Genomic DNA, 19,391 nt, shown 5'->3' on the forward strand with positions numbered 1-19,391 from the left:
TGCGGGGCTGGATGGGAGAAGGATTAAAAAAAGTAGTCCAGCACAGGGCTCTAATTAGAAGTCATCTCCCCAACACATCACTGGTAACTCTCTGAAATCAAGCCTGCGCATGTGTTCCCTCCTTTGGCAGCTGCAGATGCTCTCACTACCCTACATTCCCTAGAAGGAAGAGGAGAGGAGGGGAACTAGTGAGAGCAGGTACCACTGTTAAGGAAGGAGTGGCTGGGAGGGCAAAATTTCAAAGAGCAATAAACACTGGGGTGAGGATGCAGCTTCTGAAAGTGAGGCAAGAGACGCTTTAGGAGAAAGTAATAGGCCCACCCCCCCGGACAACTCTTTAGAAGCAGCCACTCAGGAGCCTGTAGCTCCAATGGGCTCCTTCAGCTCTACCTCATTTTCTGGTCCCTCCCCACCTTCCTCAGCAATCAGACTTCAGGAAGAAGAGAGGGTAGGACTACTTCTGGCCCAATAATCGAAGTGCCGAGCTTGCAGTTCTACCTGTCAGTTCCTAGATTTGTTTTGATGACTCTTGATAGACACCGTATGAAATCAGTGAGAGTTTTGCATTAACTTCAGGGGGCCAGGATTCCACTGCAGAATACTGGAAATGCATTAGATGATCTAATAGATCTTTTGCACCTCTCACTCTCTATGAACAACCTAGCACTGGCCTCTAACAAGCAAATGCTATCGGGGCTGGGACATGAATATATCTAAATTATTTATTCAAAAGCAGTTTTTTAAAAAACCTTCCATGGATATAAATGTCTAATCTATCAATATCTACAAGAGTTGATGGGGTGTAAAATGATACCAACATTTTTAAAGTCTCTTAAAAGTAATGATGTTACAAATCTGGCTGTGAATCAGTGTTGCTGGGTGAAATGATCAGAGAGCAATTTTGTTATCTATAATTTATAATGCCTTTTGGATTAATACTTTGTCTTGTAAATTGTAGATCTATGTTACTATCTTCTAAATGGAGAAACACAGAAAACTGAACTCATTAGGTTACATGGATGTTTGTGAGACTCTGATTATTGTATGGGGAATACAAAACTATGCAGGAAACAACTGGAAAGGATGATGCATAATCCCTCTTTGCCTAGGTAAAAAATAGATAGTGCAAGTGTGATGGGTTGGATCACATAAACCTCCTTGGGGCTGCCAACTGATGTGCCAAGACTACTTCTGCCCCTGCTTTCCCTGCCCACTTGGGACTCCAGAACCCTGCCTGGATGTGCCAGACACACTTGCCGGCCACAAACACAGACCCAGGTCTGAACCACGTCCCCTAACAGCTGTAGGCTTAATTGAAAGCATCTTAAGAAGTGTTCCTGTTTTTAACACTCAGATGCCCAACTCCCAATGGGGTCCAAACCACAAATAAATCTATTTTACCCTGTATAAAGCTTATACAGGGTAAATTCATTAATTGTTCGCCCTCTATAACACTGATAGAGAGATATGCATAGCTGTTTGCCCCCCACCCCCGAGGTATTAATACATACTCTGGGTTAATTAATACGTAAAATGTGATTTTATTAAATGCAGAAAGTAGGATTTAAGTGGTTCCAAATAATAGCAGACCGAATAAAGTGACAGGTTTCAGAGTAGCAGCCATGTTAGTCTGTATCCGCAAAAAGAAAAGGAGTACTTGTGGCACCTTAGAGACTAACAAATTTATTTGAGCATAAGCTTTTGTGAGCTATAGCTCACTGCATCCAAACAAAACAAAACAAAACATGCAAGTCTATGCCTAATACAGTAAGAAAACTGAATACAGATAAAATCTCACCCTCAGAGGTGTTCCAGTAAGTTTCCTTTTACAGACGAGTCTCCTTCTAGTCTGGGTCCAGCAATCACTCACACCCCCTGTAGTTACTGCCCTTTGTTCCAGTTTCTTTCAGGTATCCTTTGGGGTGGAAAGGCTATCTCTTGAGCCAGCTGAAGACAAAATGGAGGGGTCTCCCACAGGCTTAAATAGACTTTCCATTGTGGGTGGAGACCCCCTCCTCTCTTCTATGCAAAGTCCAGCTCCAAGATGAAGTTTTGGAGTCACCTGGGCAAGTCACATGCCCATGCATGACTCAGTTTTTACAGGCAGCAGCCATTGCCCACATGCTATCTTGAATGTCTCCAGGAAAACTTCTTATGTGGATTGGAGCCTTCAAGATCCATTGTTCGTTAAGTGTTTCTTGATTGAGCACTTAATTTGCACATTCCTTTCTCAAGAAGCTGACCAAATGCTTTACTAAGGCTACTTAAAAACCAAGCAAGTACACAGCCAATATTCATAACTTCAAATACAAAAATGACACATGCATACAAATAGGATGAATAGATTCAGTAGATCGTAACCTTTACAGAGATATGTTACATGGCATATGTAGCATAAAACATTTTCCAGTTATGTCATATATACATTCATAAGCATATTCCCATAAAGCCTTAGGGGGTGCACCGTCACAGCAAGGTCTGAATTTTAAGATGAAAACAACACTCTGCTTTGTGCACAGTCCTATTTCCAGGGTTAAAATTAAAATGAGAAAAGCTTTCAAAGAGAAAATTGTCACATTATTAGACTATATCTTAATGATGGGGGAAATAACGTGCATGTGGTCAGCATGGTCATTACAAGGTAAAAATCTGATCCTGCATCCTAATTTATGCTTGAATACAAAAGGAGTGCAAGCATAAGCAAAATATATTTTTTTCAATTATAGCAAATGTTTGTAGAAATTTGTGATACCTGCCCGGATTTAGTTAAAATTCATTAATTTTATTAAGTTTTCTTATACTCACTGATGATACTGCTGCCTTTTCACGTGCCTGAACTGTTATCTTATGCATCATGACTGATTGATATTAGTCTCTCTGGTACGTACACATTTTTGTATGTGTTGTGTAATGTGCCATGGACCATTACAATGCTATGTAATTTCCCCAAACAAAAACTTCCTAAATTTAGATTTAAGGTTACTCAAGTGCAAATCTACCAACACAATAATTAAAAACTGAGACAAATTACTAGTTAAAACAACCTTCATTCACTTTCCTTAACACCTCAACATCATTCTACCCAAATGAACTCTCAGTCTCCTCATCTCCACAAGAAAGTCCTTGCCTGACATATACCCAATGCACTCACTCAGGTACTCAAAATTCTGTTCAAACACAGAATGTTAACTCTGACCACAGCAAAGATTAAGGTATTTTTCTGAATAGTTAGTGCAAAACTAAATTTAAAAAAGAGGCGAGAGTTAGTGGTGCAGATTCACTGGACTGGCAAGTCTGTGTTTGGCACAAACCCAAGATGGTAGGGACAAAGGACCCATCTTTGTGGCCCCCAAAATCTGGGGCTTGGGGGAACCAGTGTGGTCCCTGCTACAAGACAGAACAGCTCGAAGGTTCCTCTAACTTTCACCAGCTATCCATATCCTCAAGAGGCCCTAGAGATGCCCCTTTTTCACTAGCTACATCCCCTTGTGCCAGAGGGTGGTTTGGTGGAGTATGAGCTGCTACCATGGTCCTGAACTACATGAGGATTCTCCTAGGGAGATGGGAATCTTCCAGGGGTCATTTAAGCAGGCGTTATGGCTGCTTTGCAGCACTGGAGTAGTGCAAAGCAGCCAGAGGGCACTGGAAGATTGAGCCCAAGGTGTGGCATTTGTGTGTAATTTAGAGGGCAAACGCTCAGCTCCTGCTCACTATTAGTACTGGACAGTGATACGTGTATATATTTTTCTTGCAGCAGCAACATTGCCAAGGACACATTAGAAGTTGTGTAGGCCTGCAGTTTGTCCACTCGCCTGTGACAGACTTTGGGTGACAGAAAATCTTTTGAGTAGCAAATCTCATTTCAGAATGAATCAATTTATTAAACACCATTTCCTCAACACGTCTGTGAATTTGTGAGAGTTACCAATTGTCAAAGAGCAGTCAAGAGAAAATGGGGACCTTGTAATGCTGTGGTACAGGGCTCAGCCCAATGTGGGGGAGAGACGTTAAATAGACATAGTAAAGTTACTGTGAGAAACACTTGGGATCAAACTAGTATGCCACTATTAGTTCACTCTCCCTTTACTTTTTCCTTCTTGATTTTTATTTGTTACAGACTGATCACTATTCTCCCTTAGCACCCTTCCCTTATCACTAAGCTTTAATGCTACCTACTGTCTCCTAAGCATCATATCTGGAAACTCTCACTTGTTTGGAAGGAGAATCTCAGGCTTCATCTTACATGGGATATCCTAAAAAAAAACTGAAAAAGGAGCCCTTGTTTGTTCCACTGAGGCACTCTTGCTAACAGGAGGGGCAGTTGCAAGGAATTGCAAGTGCCCCCCATTTCCACTGATGGGCCCCATAGATCATGGCTTCTCCCTTGGAACCACATCATTTTATAAATAAAATCCTTTAGACAGGCAAATCTAGATGACCAAAATCCTGGTCTAGACAAGAAAAATTCAGTTTCTTTCTCCCTGCTGGGCATGCTGCCAGCATGTACAGAAAAATCCTGGGTGTATTTGTAACTAGGAACTGCTGATTTGGAGTTCCCTACTCTGTTGTATCTGTAACTCCAAGTTTCCCTACCACATTACATAAGTTTCGTGATGGTCTTTAGTAAAACAGAGATACCAAATGTGCTCACAACAACCTACTCCATTAATCAGGCAGAAGCAGCATTTGCAGCAACTGAAGCTTCTGAGTTGTCTTCCAGGGTAGGCCCAAATAGAATGTGTTGCATTATCAAACCTGGTTGGGACAAAGATGTAATGGAATGTTAAACTATGTTATACTGTTCAGCCAGAGGTGGCACTGTTTGTAAAATACCTTATTTAAGCTAACCTGAGCCATACCTGGCAGAGCATTAAAGGATCTTATGATAAACAGATGTGGTGTGTATAAACCTGCATTGTAGCCAGTCCATATCTGGTAAAGAAGTATATAACATGATGTCAGAAGTAAACTAATAACAGAAACAGCAGGAAAACAGCAATAAAGAGTGCAAACAGAAGGAAAACAGCAACAGCTGTTTCAGGATCTCAACATGCCACTCTTCAACCTCCCAGAGAACTTCAGTTTTGACTTACTTTCCCAATGCACAGACTAGAAACAGTATTTTGCAAGATTTTGAATTGCAAACAAACTCCATAAAGAAATGGTGATATACAGGTATCTTCTTTAATTTATGCCATAGGAAAGCAAACCGAGCATATATTTAAATACTTTGATTTTACTGAAGAGAATCACAAAGATGACTATGAAAGGGTTCTGGCTATGTCTGATACATATTTTATATCTCAGGCCTGGTCTACACTATGAGTTTGTGTCAGATTTAGCAGTGTTAAATCGAATTAACCCTGCACCAGTCCACACAACGAAGCCATTTTTTTCGACATAAAGGGCTCTTAAAACCAATTTCTGTACTCCTCCCCCACGAGGGGATTAGCGCTGAAATCAACATCGCCGTTTTGAATTAGGGTTAGTGTGGACGCAATTCGAAGGTATTGGCCTCTGGGAGCTATCCCACAGTGCACCATTGTGACCGCTCTGGATAGCACTCTGAACTCAGATGCACTGTCCAGGTGTACAGGAAAAGCCCCAGGAACTTTTGAATCTCATTTCCTGTTTGGCCAGGCGAGCTCATCAGCACAGGTGACCATGTAGTCCCAGAATCGTAAAAGAGCTCCAGCATGGACCGAATGGGAGGTCCTGGATCTGATCGCTGTGTGGGGAGAGGAATCCATGCTATCAGAACTCTGTTCCAAAAGACGAAATGCCAAAACAGTGCAAAAAATCTCTGAGGCCATGAGGGACAGAGTCTACAACAGGGACGCAACACAGTGCCACGTGAAACTTAAGGAGCTCAGACAAGCGTACCAGGGAACTAAAGAATCAAACGAATGCTCCGGGACAGGGCCCCAGACATGCTGCTTCTATGCTGAGCTGCATGCAATTCTAGGGGGAGCCGCCATCACTACCCCACCCCTGTCCGTGGACTCCAATGATGGGGTACTCTCTGCCATGCCTGAGGATTTTGGGGAAGGGGAAGATGAGGAGGAGGAGGACAAGTTTGAGGAAAGCACACAGCACACCATTCTCCCCGACAGCCAGGATCTTTTTATCACTGACTGAAATACCCTCCCAACCCAACCAAGTCGGAGAAGGGACCTCTGGTGAGTATACCTTTTAAAATATAATACATGTTATAAAAGCAAGCGTTTTTAATGATTAAGTAGCCCTGAGGACTTGGGATGCATTTGTGGCCAGTACAGCTACTGGAAAAGTCTGTTAACGTGTCTGGGGATGGAGCGGAAATCCTCCAGGAACATCTCCATGAAGCTCTCCTGGAGGTACTCTAAAAGCCTTTGCAGAAGGTTTCTGGGGAGAGCAGCCTTATTCCGTCGTCTATGGTAGGACACTTTACACCACACCATGCTAGTAGCAAGTAATCTGGTATCACTGCACGACAAAGCCTGGTAGCATATGGTCCCAGTGTTTGCTGGCATTCAAGCAACATGCGTTCTTTATCTCTCTGTGTTATCCTCAGGAGAGTGATATCGTTCATGGTAACCTGGTTGAAAATAGGGGAATTTAATTAAGGGGACATTCAGAGGTGGCTGTTCCTACTGGGCTGTTTGCCTGTGGCTGAAAAGAAATCCTCCCTGCAGTTAGCCGCGCGGTGGGGGTGTGTGTGGCCACTGGCGCTGAGCTGTTTGCGTTTGGCTAGCAGGGATCTTCCCTGATACCAGCCACGCGGTGGGCTGAGGGGTAAAGCAATCATCCCAGAGAATTGGACGGGGGAGTGGGGGCTAGTTTGGTTTCTGCTGCTGCACGTTAATAGGAAAACTGCAGCACTAAATGGCCAACTCAAAGTGCTTTGCTTGGTATGGTAGAGGAGGGTGCTGCTGTTATGAAGGTTGCAGAAGCCGAAAGACTATGGCTTTCCATGGCTGCCTGCAAGCCGAATTCTGTTGCCCAGCACTGCATGTGTCATCTGTACCATCAAAGCTGCCAGCACTCAATATAAGATGCAAAATGCGACCTCATACCAAAACCACATGTGCTATGTAATGTGAATAGTGTTGTTCACCTTGAAAGAGTACAGCCATTGTTCTATAAAATGTATCTTTTAAAATACTTAACTCCCTTTTTTTTCCTCCAGCAGCTGCAAATGTTTCAAGCCTCCCTCCTCCATCCCAAAGGCTATCTCAGGTAAGGCGGCGAAAAAAACGCACGCGCAATGAAATGTTCTCTGAGCTCATGCAGTCATCTGGCACTGACAGAGCTCAGCAGAATGTGTGGAGGAACACAATAGCAGAGTACAGGAAAGTGGCCAATGAACGTGAGGAGAGGTGGCGGCAGGAAGATCAGAGGAGGCATGATGCAACGCTGGGGCTACTGCGGGATCAAACGGACATGCTCCGGCATCTGGTGGAGGTTCATGAACGACAGCAGGATCACAGACTGCCGCTGCAGCCCCTGTTTAACCGCCCTCCCTCCTCCCCAAGTTCCATAGCCTCCTTACCCAGATGCCCAAGAACGCCAGGGGTGGGGGAGGCTCTGGGCACCCAACCACTCCACCCCAGTAGACAGCCCAAGCAGCAGAAGGCTGTCATTCAGCAAGTTTTGAAGTGACCTTTTCCTCCCCTCCTCCCACACCCCACCCAGACTACCTTGTGAGTTATCTCCCTATTTTTATAACCAATTAATAAAGAATACATGTTTTTTAAACGTTAGTGACTTTATTTCCTTTGCAAGCAAGCTGTGATCAAAGGGGGGAGGGCGGGTGGCTTACAGGAAAGTTAGAGGCAACCAAGGGGGTGGGTTTTCATCAAGGAGAAACAAACAGAAGTGTCACACAGTATCCTGGCCAGTGATGAAAATCGTTTTCAAAGCTTCTCTGATGCGCAGCTCTTCCTGCTGTGCTCCTCTAACTGCCCTGGTGTCTGGATGCGCGTATTCAGTGGCCATGTGATTTGTCTCAACCTCCCACCCTGCCATAAACATCTCCCACTTATTCTCACAGAGATTGTGAAGCACACAGCAAGCAGCAATAACAATGGGAATATTGGTTTTGCTGAGGTCTGAGTGAGTCAGTAAACTGCGCCAGTGACCCTTTAAACATCCAAAAGCACATTCTACCACCATTCTGCACTTGCTCAGCCTATAGTTGAACAGCTCCTTACTACTGTACAGGGTGCCTGTGTACAGCTTCATGAGTCAGGGCATTAAGGGGTAGGCTGGGTCCCCAAGGATAACTCTAGGTATTTCAACATCCCTAACAGTTATTTTCTGGTCTGGGAAGTAAATCCCTTCCTGCAGGCATTTAAACAGACCAGAGTTCCTGAAGATGTGAGTGTCATGAACCTTTCCTGGCCACCCCACGTTGATGTTGGTGAAACTTCCTTTGTGATCCACCAGTGCTTGCGGCACCACTGAAAAGTACCCCTTGAGGTTTAAGTACTGGCTGCCCTGGTGGTTCGGTCCCAAGATAGGGATATGTGTTCTGTCTATAGCCCTACCACAGTTAGGAAATCCCATTGTAGCAAAGCCATCTAGTATGACCTGCACGTTTCCCAGAGTCACTACCTTTGATAGCAGCAGCTCAATGATTGCGTTGGCTACTTGCATCACAGCAACCCCCACAGTAGATTTGCCCACTCCAAATTGATTACCGACTGACCGGTAGCTGTCTGGCATTGCAAGCTTCCACAGGGCTCTTGCCACTCACTTCTCAACTGTGAGGGCTGCTCTCATCTTGGTATTCTTGCGCTTCAGGGCAGGGGAAAGCAAGTCACAAAGTTCCATGAAAGCGCCCTTATGCATGCGAAAGTTTTGGAGCCACTGGGAATCATCCCAAACCTGCAACACTGTGCGGTCCCACCACTCTGTGCTTGTTTCCCGGGCCCAGAATCGGTGTTCCACGGCATGAGCCTTCCCCAGTAACACCATGATCTCCAAATTGCCAGGGACCGCGGTTTTAGAGAAATCTGTGTTCATGTCCTCAACACTGTGCTGCCGTTGCTTCCTCGCCTGGTTTTTCAGGTGCTGGTTCTGCATAAACTGCATGATAATGCGCGAGGTGTTTACAATGGTCATAACTGCTGCGATGAGCTGAACAGGCTCCATGCTTGCAGTGCTATGGCATCTGCGTGGGCAATCCAGGGAAAAGGGCGCGAAATGATTTTCTGCTGTTGCTTTCCCAGAGGGAGGGAGGGTTGACTGATGACATTTACCCATAACCACCCGTGACAAATTTTTGGCCCTATCAGGCATTGGGAGCTCAGCCCAGAATTCCAATGGGCAGCAGGGACTGCGGGAACTGTGGGATAGCTACCCACAGTGCACTGCTCAGAATGTCTACGCTTGCCACGGTACTGTGGATGCACACTGCCGAATTAATGTGCTTAGTGCGGACGCATGCACTCGACTTTATACAATCTGTTCCCAAAAATCAACTTCTGTAAAATCGGAGTACTTTCGTAGTGTAGACATGGCCTCAGAGAAATGTGGTTTATGAAAGAGCATGTTTTTACCAGAGAATTCAAGAACCTGGGGAAAATGTTGAATGTTTTATAAAAGCTCTGAATACATTGGCTGAAAACTGATTTGGGGAATGCAGATATCAGAGACAGGCTGTTTATTGGGTTAACAGGTAAAAACAGCAGCTTCAATTAAAAAGAGATTTAACCCTACCCACAGCTATTGAAATAGCAAAGTAGTCTGAGCTGGTGAAACTGCAAAATGAAGACCAACTTGCCAAACCTGATAAACAAGACACTAGCTTAAAAGCTGTTAACAGATGAAGCATGAGTACTAAAAGTCATCATACAAGAGTTCCTGAGGCAAGTCCATGCATGGCAAGTCACCTGACGCAGCTCTGACTAATTTTGGGGGTAATCTGAACAGTATGGGCCAGTTCACCACAGAAACAATTTACAAAGACAAAAGCTATGTATGTGCATGTGATCAAAGATCAACAACCTTCTCAGGTGCAGTGTGGCAGCCATGATGGTCCTAGTGAGGAAGGTGAAAGAACCGACCATACCAAGTGGCTGCAACTAATAGACAGCTGGATGACCAAGTTGTTATGCATTTGGATTGTGTAATTAGAACGTCTGCATGATTCAGAAACACTTTACAGACTAGTACATTCTGAACTGCAAAGACAGTGTGATAGTGTAAATCAGTGGCTCTCAGCCTTTCCAGACTAGTGTACCCATTTCAGGAGTTTGATTTGTCTTGCATACTCCCCAGTTTCATTTCATTTAAAAACTACTTGCTTACAAAATCAGACATAAAAATACAAAAGTGTCACAGCACACTATTACTGAAATATTGCTTACTTTCTCATTTTTACCATATAATTATAAAATAAATCAACTGGAATGTAAATGACAGGTTTCAGAGTAGTAGCCGTGTAAGACTGTATCTGCAAAAAGAAAAGGAGTACTTGTGGCACCTTAGAGACTAACCAATTTATTTGAGCATAAGCTTTTGTGAGCGACAGCTCACTTCATCGGATGCATCCAATGAGGTGAGCTATCACGCACGAAAGCTTATGCTCAAATAAATTGGTTAGTCTCTAAGGTGCCACAAGTCCTCCTTTTCTTTTTGTGGAATGTAAATATTTCGCTTACATTTCACTCTACAGTATATAGAGCAGTATAAACAAGTCATTGTATGAAATTTTAGTTTGTACTGATTTTGCTAGTGATTTTTATGTAGTCTGTTGTAAAACTAGGCAATTATTTAGAAGAGTTGATGTACCCCCTGGAAGACCTCTTCATACCCCCAGGGGTATGGGTACCCCTCGTTGAGAACCACTAGTGCAAATATTGTAAATGGTAGGAACATAGAACAACTGGTTTCAGAGTAACAGCCGTGTTAGTCTGTATTCGCAAAAAGAAAAGGAGTACTTGTGGCACCTTAGAGACTAACCAATTTATTTGAGATAAACTGGTTAGTCTCTAAGGTGCCACAAGTACTCCTTTTCTTTTTTATAGAACAACTGGGGAGATGTAATAGAAAGTTAAACTGTATTATACGGTTCAGCCACTAGGTGGCACTGTGTGTAAAATACTTTAAGCTACTCTGAGCCATATCTGGCAGAGCATTAAAGGATCTTAGGAGGAACACATGTAGTGTGTATATGCAAGCTCTGTAACTAGCTCATATCTGGTACTGAAGTACATGAAGAAATGGATGGCTGTGGCAAGGATTAAATGATTAATAGACCCAAGAGCTCTGATGACTTTCATCATCTGTGGAGCCATCCTGCAGGCTATAGCCTGCTGCATACTCAGGTCCTCAGTATACAGAATGAGGTGAAACTCCAACCAGTGAAGAATATATTTTCCAGTACTACTCTCCTGAAAGCAACCGGATCTCTAGGGATCTGGCAGTGAGTTTTTATTATAACATTTGCACCAGTGAACAGTAGTTAGGGATGAATCTTTACATGTAAATAGCAGTGAGGGAATAGCTCAGGGCTCACCTATCTTTCACAGCCTCCTCTTTTTAACACAAACAACAAGAAGTCCTTGTGGTACCTTAGAGACTAACATATGTATTTGGGCATAAGCTTTCATGGGCTAAAACCCACTTCATCAGATGCATGGAGTAGAATATACAGGAGGAAGTATAAATTCATAAAAAGATGGGAGTTGCCTTACCAACTGTGAGGTCAGCCAAACAAACAATTCAATTAACAGCAGGATTGTAGCAGTAATGAGAGTGGCCCATTTCAAATAGTTGATAAGAAGGCGTGAGTAACACTAGGGGGAAATTAGGTTTACATTTTGTATTGACTCAACCACTCCCAGTCTTTATTCAGGCCTAATGTGATGGTGTCCAGTTTGCAAATTAATTCCAGTTCTGCAGTTTCACGTTGGAGTCTGTTTTTGACTTTTTTTGTTGAAGAATTGCCACTTTTAGGTCTGTTATTGAGTGACCAGGGAGACTGAAGTGTTCTCCTACTGGTTTTTGAATGTTATAATGCCTACAACTATTACTCACACCTTCTTGTCAAGTGTTTGAAATGGGCCAATCTCATTACCACTACAAAAGTTATTTTTCGTCCCTTGGTATCCTGCTGTTAATTGAACTGTTTCATTAAACTGACCTCAGGCTTGGTAAGGCAACTCCCATCTTTTCATGTATTTATACCTGCTCCTGTATTTTCCACTCCATGCATTTGATGAAGTGGGTTTTAGCCCATGAAAGCTTATGCCCAAATAAATGTATTAGTCTCTAAGGGGCCACAAGGACTCCTCCTTGTTTTTGCTGATACAGACTAACACGACTGCCACTCTAAAACCTGTCTTTTTAATATGTTTGCTGTTCTCACCTTATCTTTCAGCTCTTTTCCTTTGAATTTGCTGCCAATCCATGAAAGGGGGCTAGGCAAGTGTATTTGCTTTTTGGCAAACAGAAAGCTGGCAACCCTACATGCGAAGGGGCCACGTGGCCAGCATCGCATCCAACTGCTTTTGGCTGCCCTAACCTGATGGAGCAGACACCTTTCCGCAGCAGGGTAAATTGGAGGTGGCATATCAGTGAGACTCAGAGTCACAACCTTCAGGACTGCAATCAAGCGTCGTAACCACTGAGCCAGGGCCTTAACCACCAGAGACCATACGCCCCGCCCCGATTCCGCCTACCCTTCCTCCCCCTAGAACTGTCGCCGCTCGCGCCTGCGCCTCGCTTTCATAGTTTAGCTCCGCCCCTCCCCTCCCTTCCTTTCCGAATTGGCGCGGCCTACTCACCTAGCCCCGCCTCCCGAGGGCCGTTTTGGCCCCGCCCCATCTTTTGACCGCTCCACTTCTGGGTCAGTGCTGGCCGCGCCCGCTGTCCTGCCCCTCATCTCAGGGCAGTGCTAGCTACGCCTTCCTTTGAGCCCCGCCCCCTGGGCCCGCACTACCTCCGCCTTCCTCCTTGGCATCGGCGCTTGGGGACCATTCAGGCCCCGCCTCCCGTTGTCTCGCGCCCTCGGGGCTGTGCTGACCACGCCCCCTGGGCCCCGGCTGGCCCCGCCCTTCTCCCGCCCCGATCGGGGGCTGGGCTGGTGGTGGCGCAGCGGTCGCTGGTGCCGCGCCGTGACGCAGCCAGAGAGGCTGGGCCTTCCCCTCCGCCGCCGCTGGACGCTGACAGACCCGGGGAGATAGCGAGCGCCGCTGGGGTTGTCGGTGGCTCCTGTCGCCTCGCTCGCCGCCAGGGACCCGGGGAACAGTTGGCGCTGCTGCCGGCCATGGTTCCCCGCCCGCCGCAGGAGGGGCAGGGGCAGGGGCAGGGGCAGAAGCGGCAGTCGCCGCCGCCATTGCGAGCCGGGGCTGCGGGAGTATGAAGGATGGAAGCGGACGAGGTGACAATTCGTGAGCAGAACTTCCACAGCCAAGTGCGGGAGTACACGGTGCGTACGGGGGCGGCCCGCCCCGGAATACCCCCCTCCTGCGGCCCGCCCTGTAACTCCCCTTCATCCCGCCCCTCATGCCGCCCGCCCTGTAACATCCCCCCCCCCTCCGGCTCTGGAAACGCTCCTCGTTCCGACCCCCATCCTGCCCCCCGGAATTCCACCTCATCCTGCCCCCCATGCCCTTCATGCCGCCTGCCCCGGACCTCTCCCATCCCACCTGCCCTGGAACCCCCTTATAGTGCCTCCTGCCCCCCATCTTGTGCTTGCAGGAACCCTCATTCACACCACTCCCTCATCCTACCCCCGGAATCCCTCTTCCTGCCACCCCCACATCCTCTCCCCAACCTCATCCTGCCTATCCTGGAACCCTCCCCCGATCTTGCTTTCAAACCTCCTGCCTGCCCTGGAATCACCCCCATATCTACCCCATCACATCCCAAAACCTCCCTCTCATACTGACCCCCCCATCCTGCCCACTTCAAAACCCCCTTTTATATTGCTCCTTTGCATCTCACCCCTGCCCCAAGGCCACAGTGGAAAACCCCTGTGCTCCCCTTCCTGTCTGCCCTGGAGCACCCCTCATACTGTTCCTTTCCATCCTGCCTACTCTGGAATCCCTGTCTCTATCTTGCCCATTCAGCCCACTCTGTGACTCTTCCTCAACCTCCCGCCCCATCCTGCCAGCATGTGAGCCTCTTAACACCACCCCAGACCATTCTGCCTGCCTTGTATCTACCACCATTCTACCTCCCCTGTAATCTCCTCATCGTGCCCCTCACTGTTCCACTCTATAACCCCCTCAAAGTGCCCTTACTATTCTATATATCCCATCTTCACACTGCTGTCTCTGTATCCTCCCATCTTACCACACTACATCTTCTCATACTATTCTTCCCTCCCCTCATACTGCCCCATATCACACTCTGCCACCTCATACTGCTCTCCATTTCTAATACTACCTACTTATTTACCCATAGTGCCAATCCAACTTACTCTATGCACCACCCCATATTTCCTGTGATATTGCTTCATGACTCTTATCCATTGTAGCCAGGTGCGGGAGTACATGGTGTGCCTGGGGAGGCTTACCTGTGCCCCCATAACACCCTCTCTGCTTTACAACTCTTAACCTTCCACAGATAAGTGATAGTGTACAGAGGACACATTGCGTCCCTATGCTTCTGTACTCCACCCGCCCATAGTTCCTTCATGCTGCTGCATTATGCCTCCTACCAGTTAAGTATAGGAGTATAGAGTATGCACATGTGTCCTGCCACCCCTCTACCATGCTGTCCTACAACTGTCCTCATTTCTCTCCTCAGCCAAGTGTAGGAGTACACAGTGTGTACAGAGGGCATACATTCCTTTCATACCTCCCTAAACTCCCCCTTCATACCATCCCCAGTACTGTCCGATGCTCCTCTCTCTCGCCCATAGTCAAACACAGAAATACACTTAGCATATGGGTAGTGTCTACCACCCATACTGCCCCAAGCACCTCTGCGAAACAACCAAATGCCACAGTGCACACAGATAGAGGGATCTGACAGGGATCTCACCCTGTACTGTCTCATTCTCCCCCAGCCATGTGTGGGAGTATATGATGCATACATAGGTGCTGTGGAATGGGGGCTGACTATTACAGTCAAAGGTACATGCTATGTACAGGGAACATACCATTTCATACTGACTCACACCACCCTTATAAAGTTTGCAAAAATATATGCAAAGGTATACATTACTAGATTCAATTTGAAAATTGATCCCTTAAATAAGAATATGATTTCATAATCTAGTAACTTGTGGTGACATATTTTTAAATTTTATTAGACAGCAATATTAAATTTGGGTGGGCTATGTAAATCAGGTGGCATGATGGTGAATGGATTATTTGGCAGTGGGGACCTAACTGGATCCCTTAAGTACTCATTTTCATAGTTTCTAAAAAGGTGTAGAATTTTTTGTTAAAGTGTAATATGTTGTGGGTGGTGTTTGGACTCTACTGAAGCTGGTTCAAGTTACACATTTCCCCCAGTTTTTCTTAAGTGAGCACCAAAAGTTTAACCAAGTTTGGTGCATAAGGTCTTTTGGAGGGGGTCCCTACTGCAACAGATCCTGAGGCCCACCAAACATGACTCATCTATTTGACATATTAACGAATCTGTAGGAGATGTGTGTGATAAGGAGACTTCCATCAATGTGGGTATAGCAAATAGTGGCAGGGAGATGGTACAGGGGAGGAGGATTTTTTCAGTATAGAGAAAGGCTTGAAGTTTCCTGGGCACCCACCTTCCTTGCCCTCTCCCCCTTGCTCCATTCATGACCCCTCTATATTTCCTTTAATCTGCACTCCTAGGTATGTCTACACTTGCCTTCTTCTTTTGGCGGCATATAGTGTACCTCTACCCATGTAGCCCCCCAGCATGGGTATAAATAGCAGCGTAGACAAGGAGGCATGACTTAGGCCAGTAAAGACATGCTCGAAGAGTGTGGGTGAGTATGTGAGTACATATCCTGTGGTAACTCTGCTTGTCCAAACTGTGCTGCCAGTTACACTGTTATTTTTAGCACTGTACTATCCTGTTGCCAGTGCCTTTTCCCCACTAGAGGGAAAGACTCCAGAAGTGGGGAAAGGCTCTGTTTGGGGGAAGCAGCGGGGAAAAAGCTTGGGGAACTCTCTGCTGCTGGAGCCTTTCCCTGCCACAGGGAGGGAGGTTTCCCAGCTTCTTCTCCCCTGCCAGACCTTTCCTCCCCTCAGGGAAAGGCTCTGTAAGCAAAAGCCTTTCCCGCTGCCTTCCTGCTGCAGGAGTCTTTCATTGACATGTGTCGCCACACGCTGCACTGTGGAAGCAGCTTGCTTTTCACTGCAGCATATAGCTACCTGTACACTACATGCCGCTGACACTGGTGTGTAGTGTAGACGTAGTCCTCGGGTCTCCTGTGTACCTTCTTATCCATCAGTGCCCTGCCTGTGTTTTGCTCCCACATGTGATGCTTTCTCTTGTGCCTCGTGAAGGTGCCCACATTCTGAGACTGGAAGCATGGCTCCATGTCACCTGTCCCTGTACAGCCAAGTATGACAGTACACAATGCCTGTAGATGCCCAAAACCTGCCAAAAGCTAAGCAAAGATTAACTCACCTATACGTGTAAATGTCCCTGAGGCAGTAGCTTAGATCTTGTACTAGGACCTACTTTGGTGTAATTTCTGTCTCTCAGGGGCAGGGGCGCACGGAAATAAAAATCTGGCTGCTTTTGGAAGGGCACTTCCTGTGCCCCCCCACGGCCTGAGGAGCTTGCTCTCCCTGGGTGGCTGGAGGAGCTCTCTCTCTCCCCGCTGCGGCCCTGGGACTGGAGAAGCTGGCTCTCTTCCTGTCCCCCTGCATCCTGGTGGAGCTCGCTTTCCCGCTGGCCCGGAGGAGCTGGATCTCCTGTCTTGGCCTGGCGCGGGCCTCACTCTCCCCGCCCTGGAGGTGTTCTGTGCCCCGCTGACTGGGGGGCCCCATACCCTGCTTGTCCCCCCTTGCACACATCCCTGCTTAGGGGTGTGGCTTATTTGTACCCCTGAGTGATATAAATTTTGCTGACAGAAGCCATAGTGTAGACATAGCCTAAGATTACTTGATGATCTTGCTAGCAGTGCCTATATTTAGATAACTGAGGCAAAGTATTCTCAGTGAAGGACTTTCTATTCTTGAGCCATTCTTGTGGTTAATTGCCCGCTTCATTTTATGTGGTTCCTTGCAGTGTTTAACCCCATATGCTTAACAATCTGTCCCACCTTGTATTTAGCCGGTTACCTTTTCCATACCTCAAGAAGAGCTGTGTAAAGCTCAGAAGCTTTTCTCTTCCACCAACTGAAGTCGGTCAAATAAAAAAGTATTACCGTATCCACCTTGTCTTTCATATTCTTGAGCCAGTTTATTGACCTTTAGTATTGTGCAAGACCGTCTGTTTTCTCGGGGTTTTGCTAGAAGGGATAATGTTGAGGTAGTTCCATGTGTATTTTGTTAGATTCCATGTACAGTGTGACCAGAGAGTTTCATGAATGCATTTTAGAAGTGTAGAAGTAGTCCCTATCTATAGCTAACTGAGAGTGTATCCTTCCCTGCAGCCTCCTATACCTCTTAACAATTACAAAGTATATGGTGAGTATAATTTTAGCACAATTTTTGTATCTCCTTAAAGCTTGCTGAAGCAAAATGGAGTACACAGTAATGCTCTTGTGCACTCTCCTGTTACCCTGAGTCTTGTTGCCTGCTAATCAAGATAATACACACAACATCCACATCAGGAACTGTCTTGTAACCTAAATGCCACCACTTCACAGTATTTTAACTATGCACAAGACTCACTGTTATCTCCACAACTGAGATAATATGCTCCAGCCTCTGATGTGTACATATAACATCAATTTAAACCAGGGTAGGAGACAGTGGTATAACTAAGGGCAGGTCTTCGTTACCCGCCGGATCAGCAGGTAGTGATCGATCTCTGAACACGCTCCCCATCGACTCTGGAACTCCAGCTCGCGAGAGGTGGAAGCGGAGTTGACAGGGGAGCGACAGCAGTCGACTCGCCGCCGTCCTCATGGCCCGGGAAGTCGACCTAAGATATGCCGACTTCAGCTACACTATTTGCATATCTTAGGTCGACCCCCCACCCCCAGTGTAGGCCAGGGCTAAGGGAAGAGTTTGACCTTAGTTCCGTAGTGTTATAATAGAGTGAATTTCTGATGGATTACGTGACAGTATACAAGTGAGTGAACTTTACCAAATCTACTAATATTTTAGCAGTTTTAAAGATTGTGTGATACTATTTTTATTTGTCTGTGTTTTGTGTTAAGAAAGCGTAGTTCTTGTTTCTCCCAATAGCATACCTTAGGAAGGGAAACAACAACATTCTTGTAGATGAAAGAAAAGAAATAATTTCTGACGCTCTTTTTTTAAAAACAGCTGTATGAAATTCCTAGATTACAGCTCTGTGGTTTGATAAAATTCCTAAATAAATCCTTAATCTAATCATTTCTGTGTTATAATTGGCCTATTCTAAATGTTTCATTTTTGAAAACAGGTAAAATAAAACTGACATAATCAATTTTTTCTTTAGTAAAGGAGTTCTCTCTTCCCCTGGATTGGTGTACTCACTGCATGGAAGAAGGCAAGGACATGTGGTATGGGCTTTAACCATGCCACAAATTTATTAGTCAAATTACATCCAAGGTACCCCTCTGGGGACAGTCCACTGCAGTCAACTCGCATCCCATTGATCATTTGCCAAATCTTGTGGGCTCCCACCGTCGGGGGAGCCAGTCATCACACTACGAGAGTCTAAGGGCACTTCCATTTGTCTGCTAGCATCCCTCCTCCTTCCAGGGCTTGAGGCGACAGCAGACTTCGACCCCCAGAGAGCACTGCCATCAAGCACATTGGTGGGGCAGTCCCCCTAGGGTAGTGCCCATGCCCCAGTTTGTTTGCTACAGGGCTTAGATATAATACTCCCATCTCATAAGGAGATGCCACTATGTTACTGTACTTTTTTGGATCTGAAGCCTAAATCAGCGAGCACTGGGCACCTGCCATGAGGAGGCACCAGCATCAGTTGGGCTGCTTCCATCCCATTCTGTACGAACTACCTAGAAGTTTGGCCAATGCAATACCGAGATCATCCAGGAACATATTGGCACTTATATCAGAGAGATGCACTCCTTCCTCTAGATAAAGCTTGGCCATACTCCGAGCTGTGTGACCATGTCTGATAATGAACCACTTCAGGACTCCAGCCATGTTTCTACTTTCTGTGGTCCTTCCTCTGGGCCATATCCACCTTTTTGTGGGTGTACTGCAGTCCGCCAAACCTTGCGGGCCAACATCTCCAACAGTACTCTTCCCACACTGGAAAATGCGTTCACCATCAGTCCAATATCCTGCTTAGCCTTCAAAATCAGTGTGAGGTTGGAGCATGTTCCCAGG

The 19,391-nt window shown here is 46.1% G+C and overlaps 1 protein-coding gene across 1 annotated transcript in view; it reads left to right on the top strand.

Moving 5' to 3' along the window:
• Window positions 1-13,023: 13,023 nt before the first annotated feature.
• LMBR1 (limb development membrane protein 1) overlaps window positions 13,024-19,391 on the top strand; it is a gene marked incomplete at its 5' end in the record, with an annotated part of 146,839 nt that continues 140,471 nt past the window's right edge. The window contains one exon of the mRNA XM_084620662.1: window positions 13,024-13,417. Coding sequence (XP_084476788.1) covers window positions 13,355-13,417 — 63 coding nt within the window. The remainder of the gene's footprint in view (window positions 13,418-19,391) is intronic.

Source organism: Lepidochelys olivacea, assembly GCF_965140295.1.
Source record: "Lepidochelys olivacea isolate rLepOli2 genome assembly, chromosome: 2".
Taxonomy (NCBI): Eukaryota; Metazoa; Chordata; order Testudines; family Cheloniidae; genus Lepidochelys; species Lepidochelys olivacea.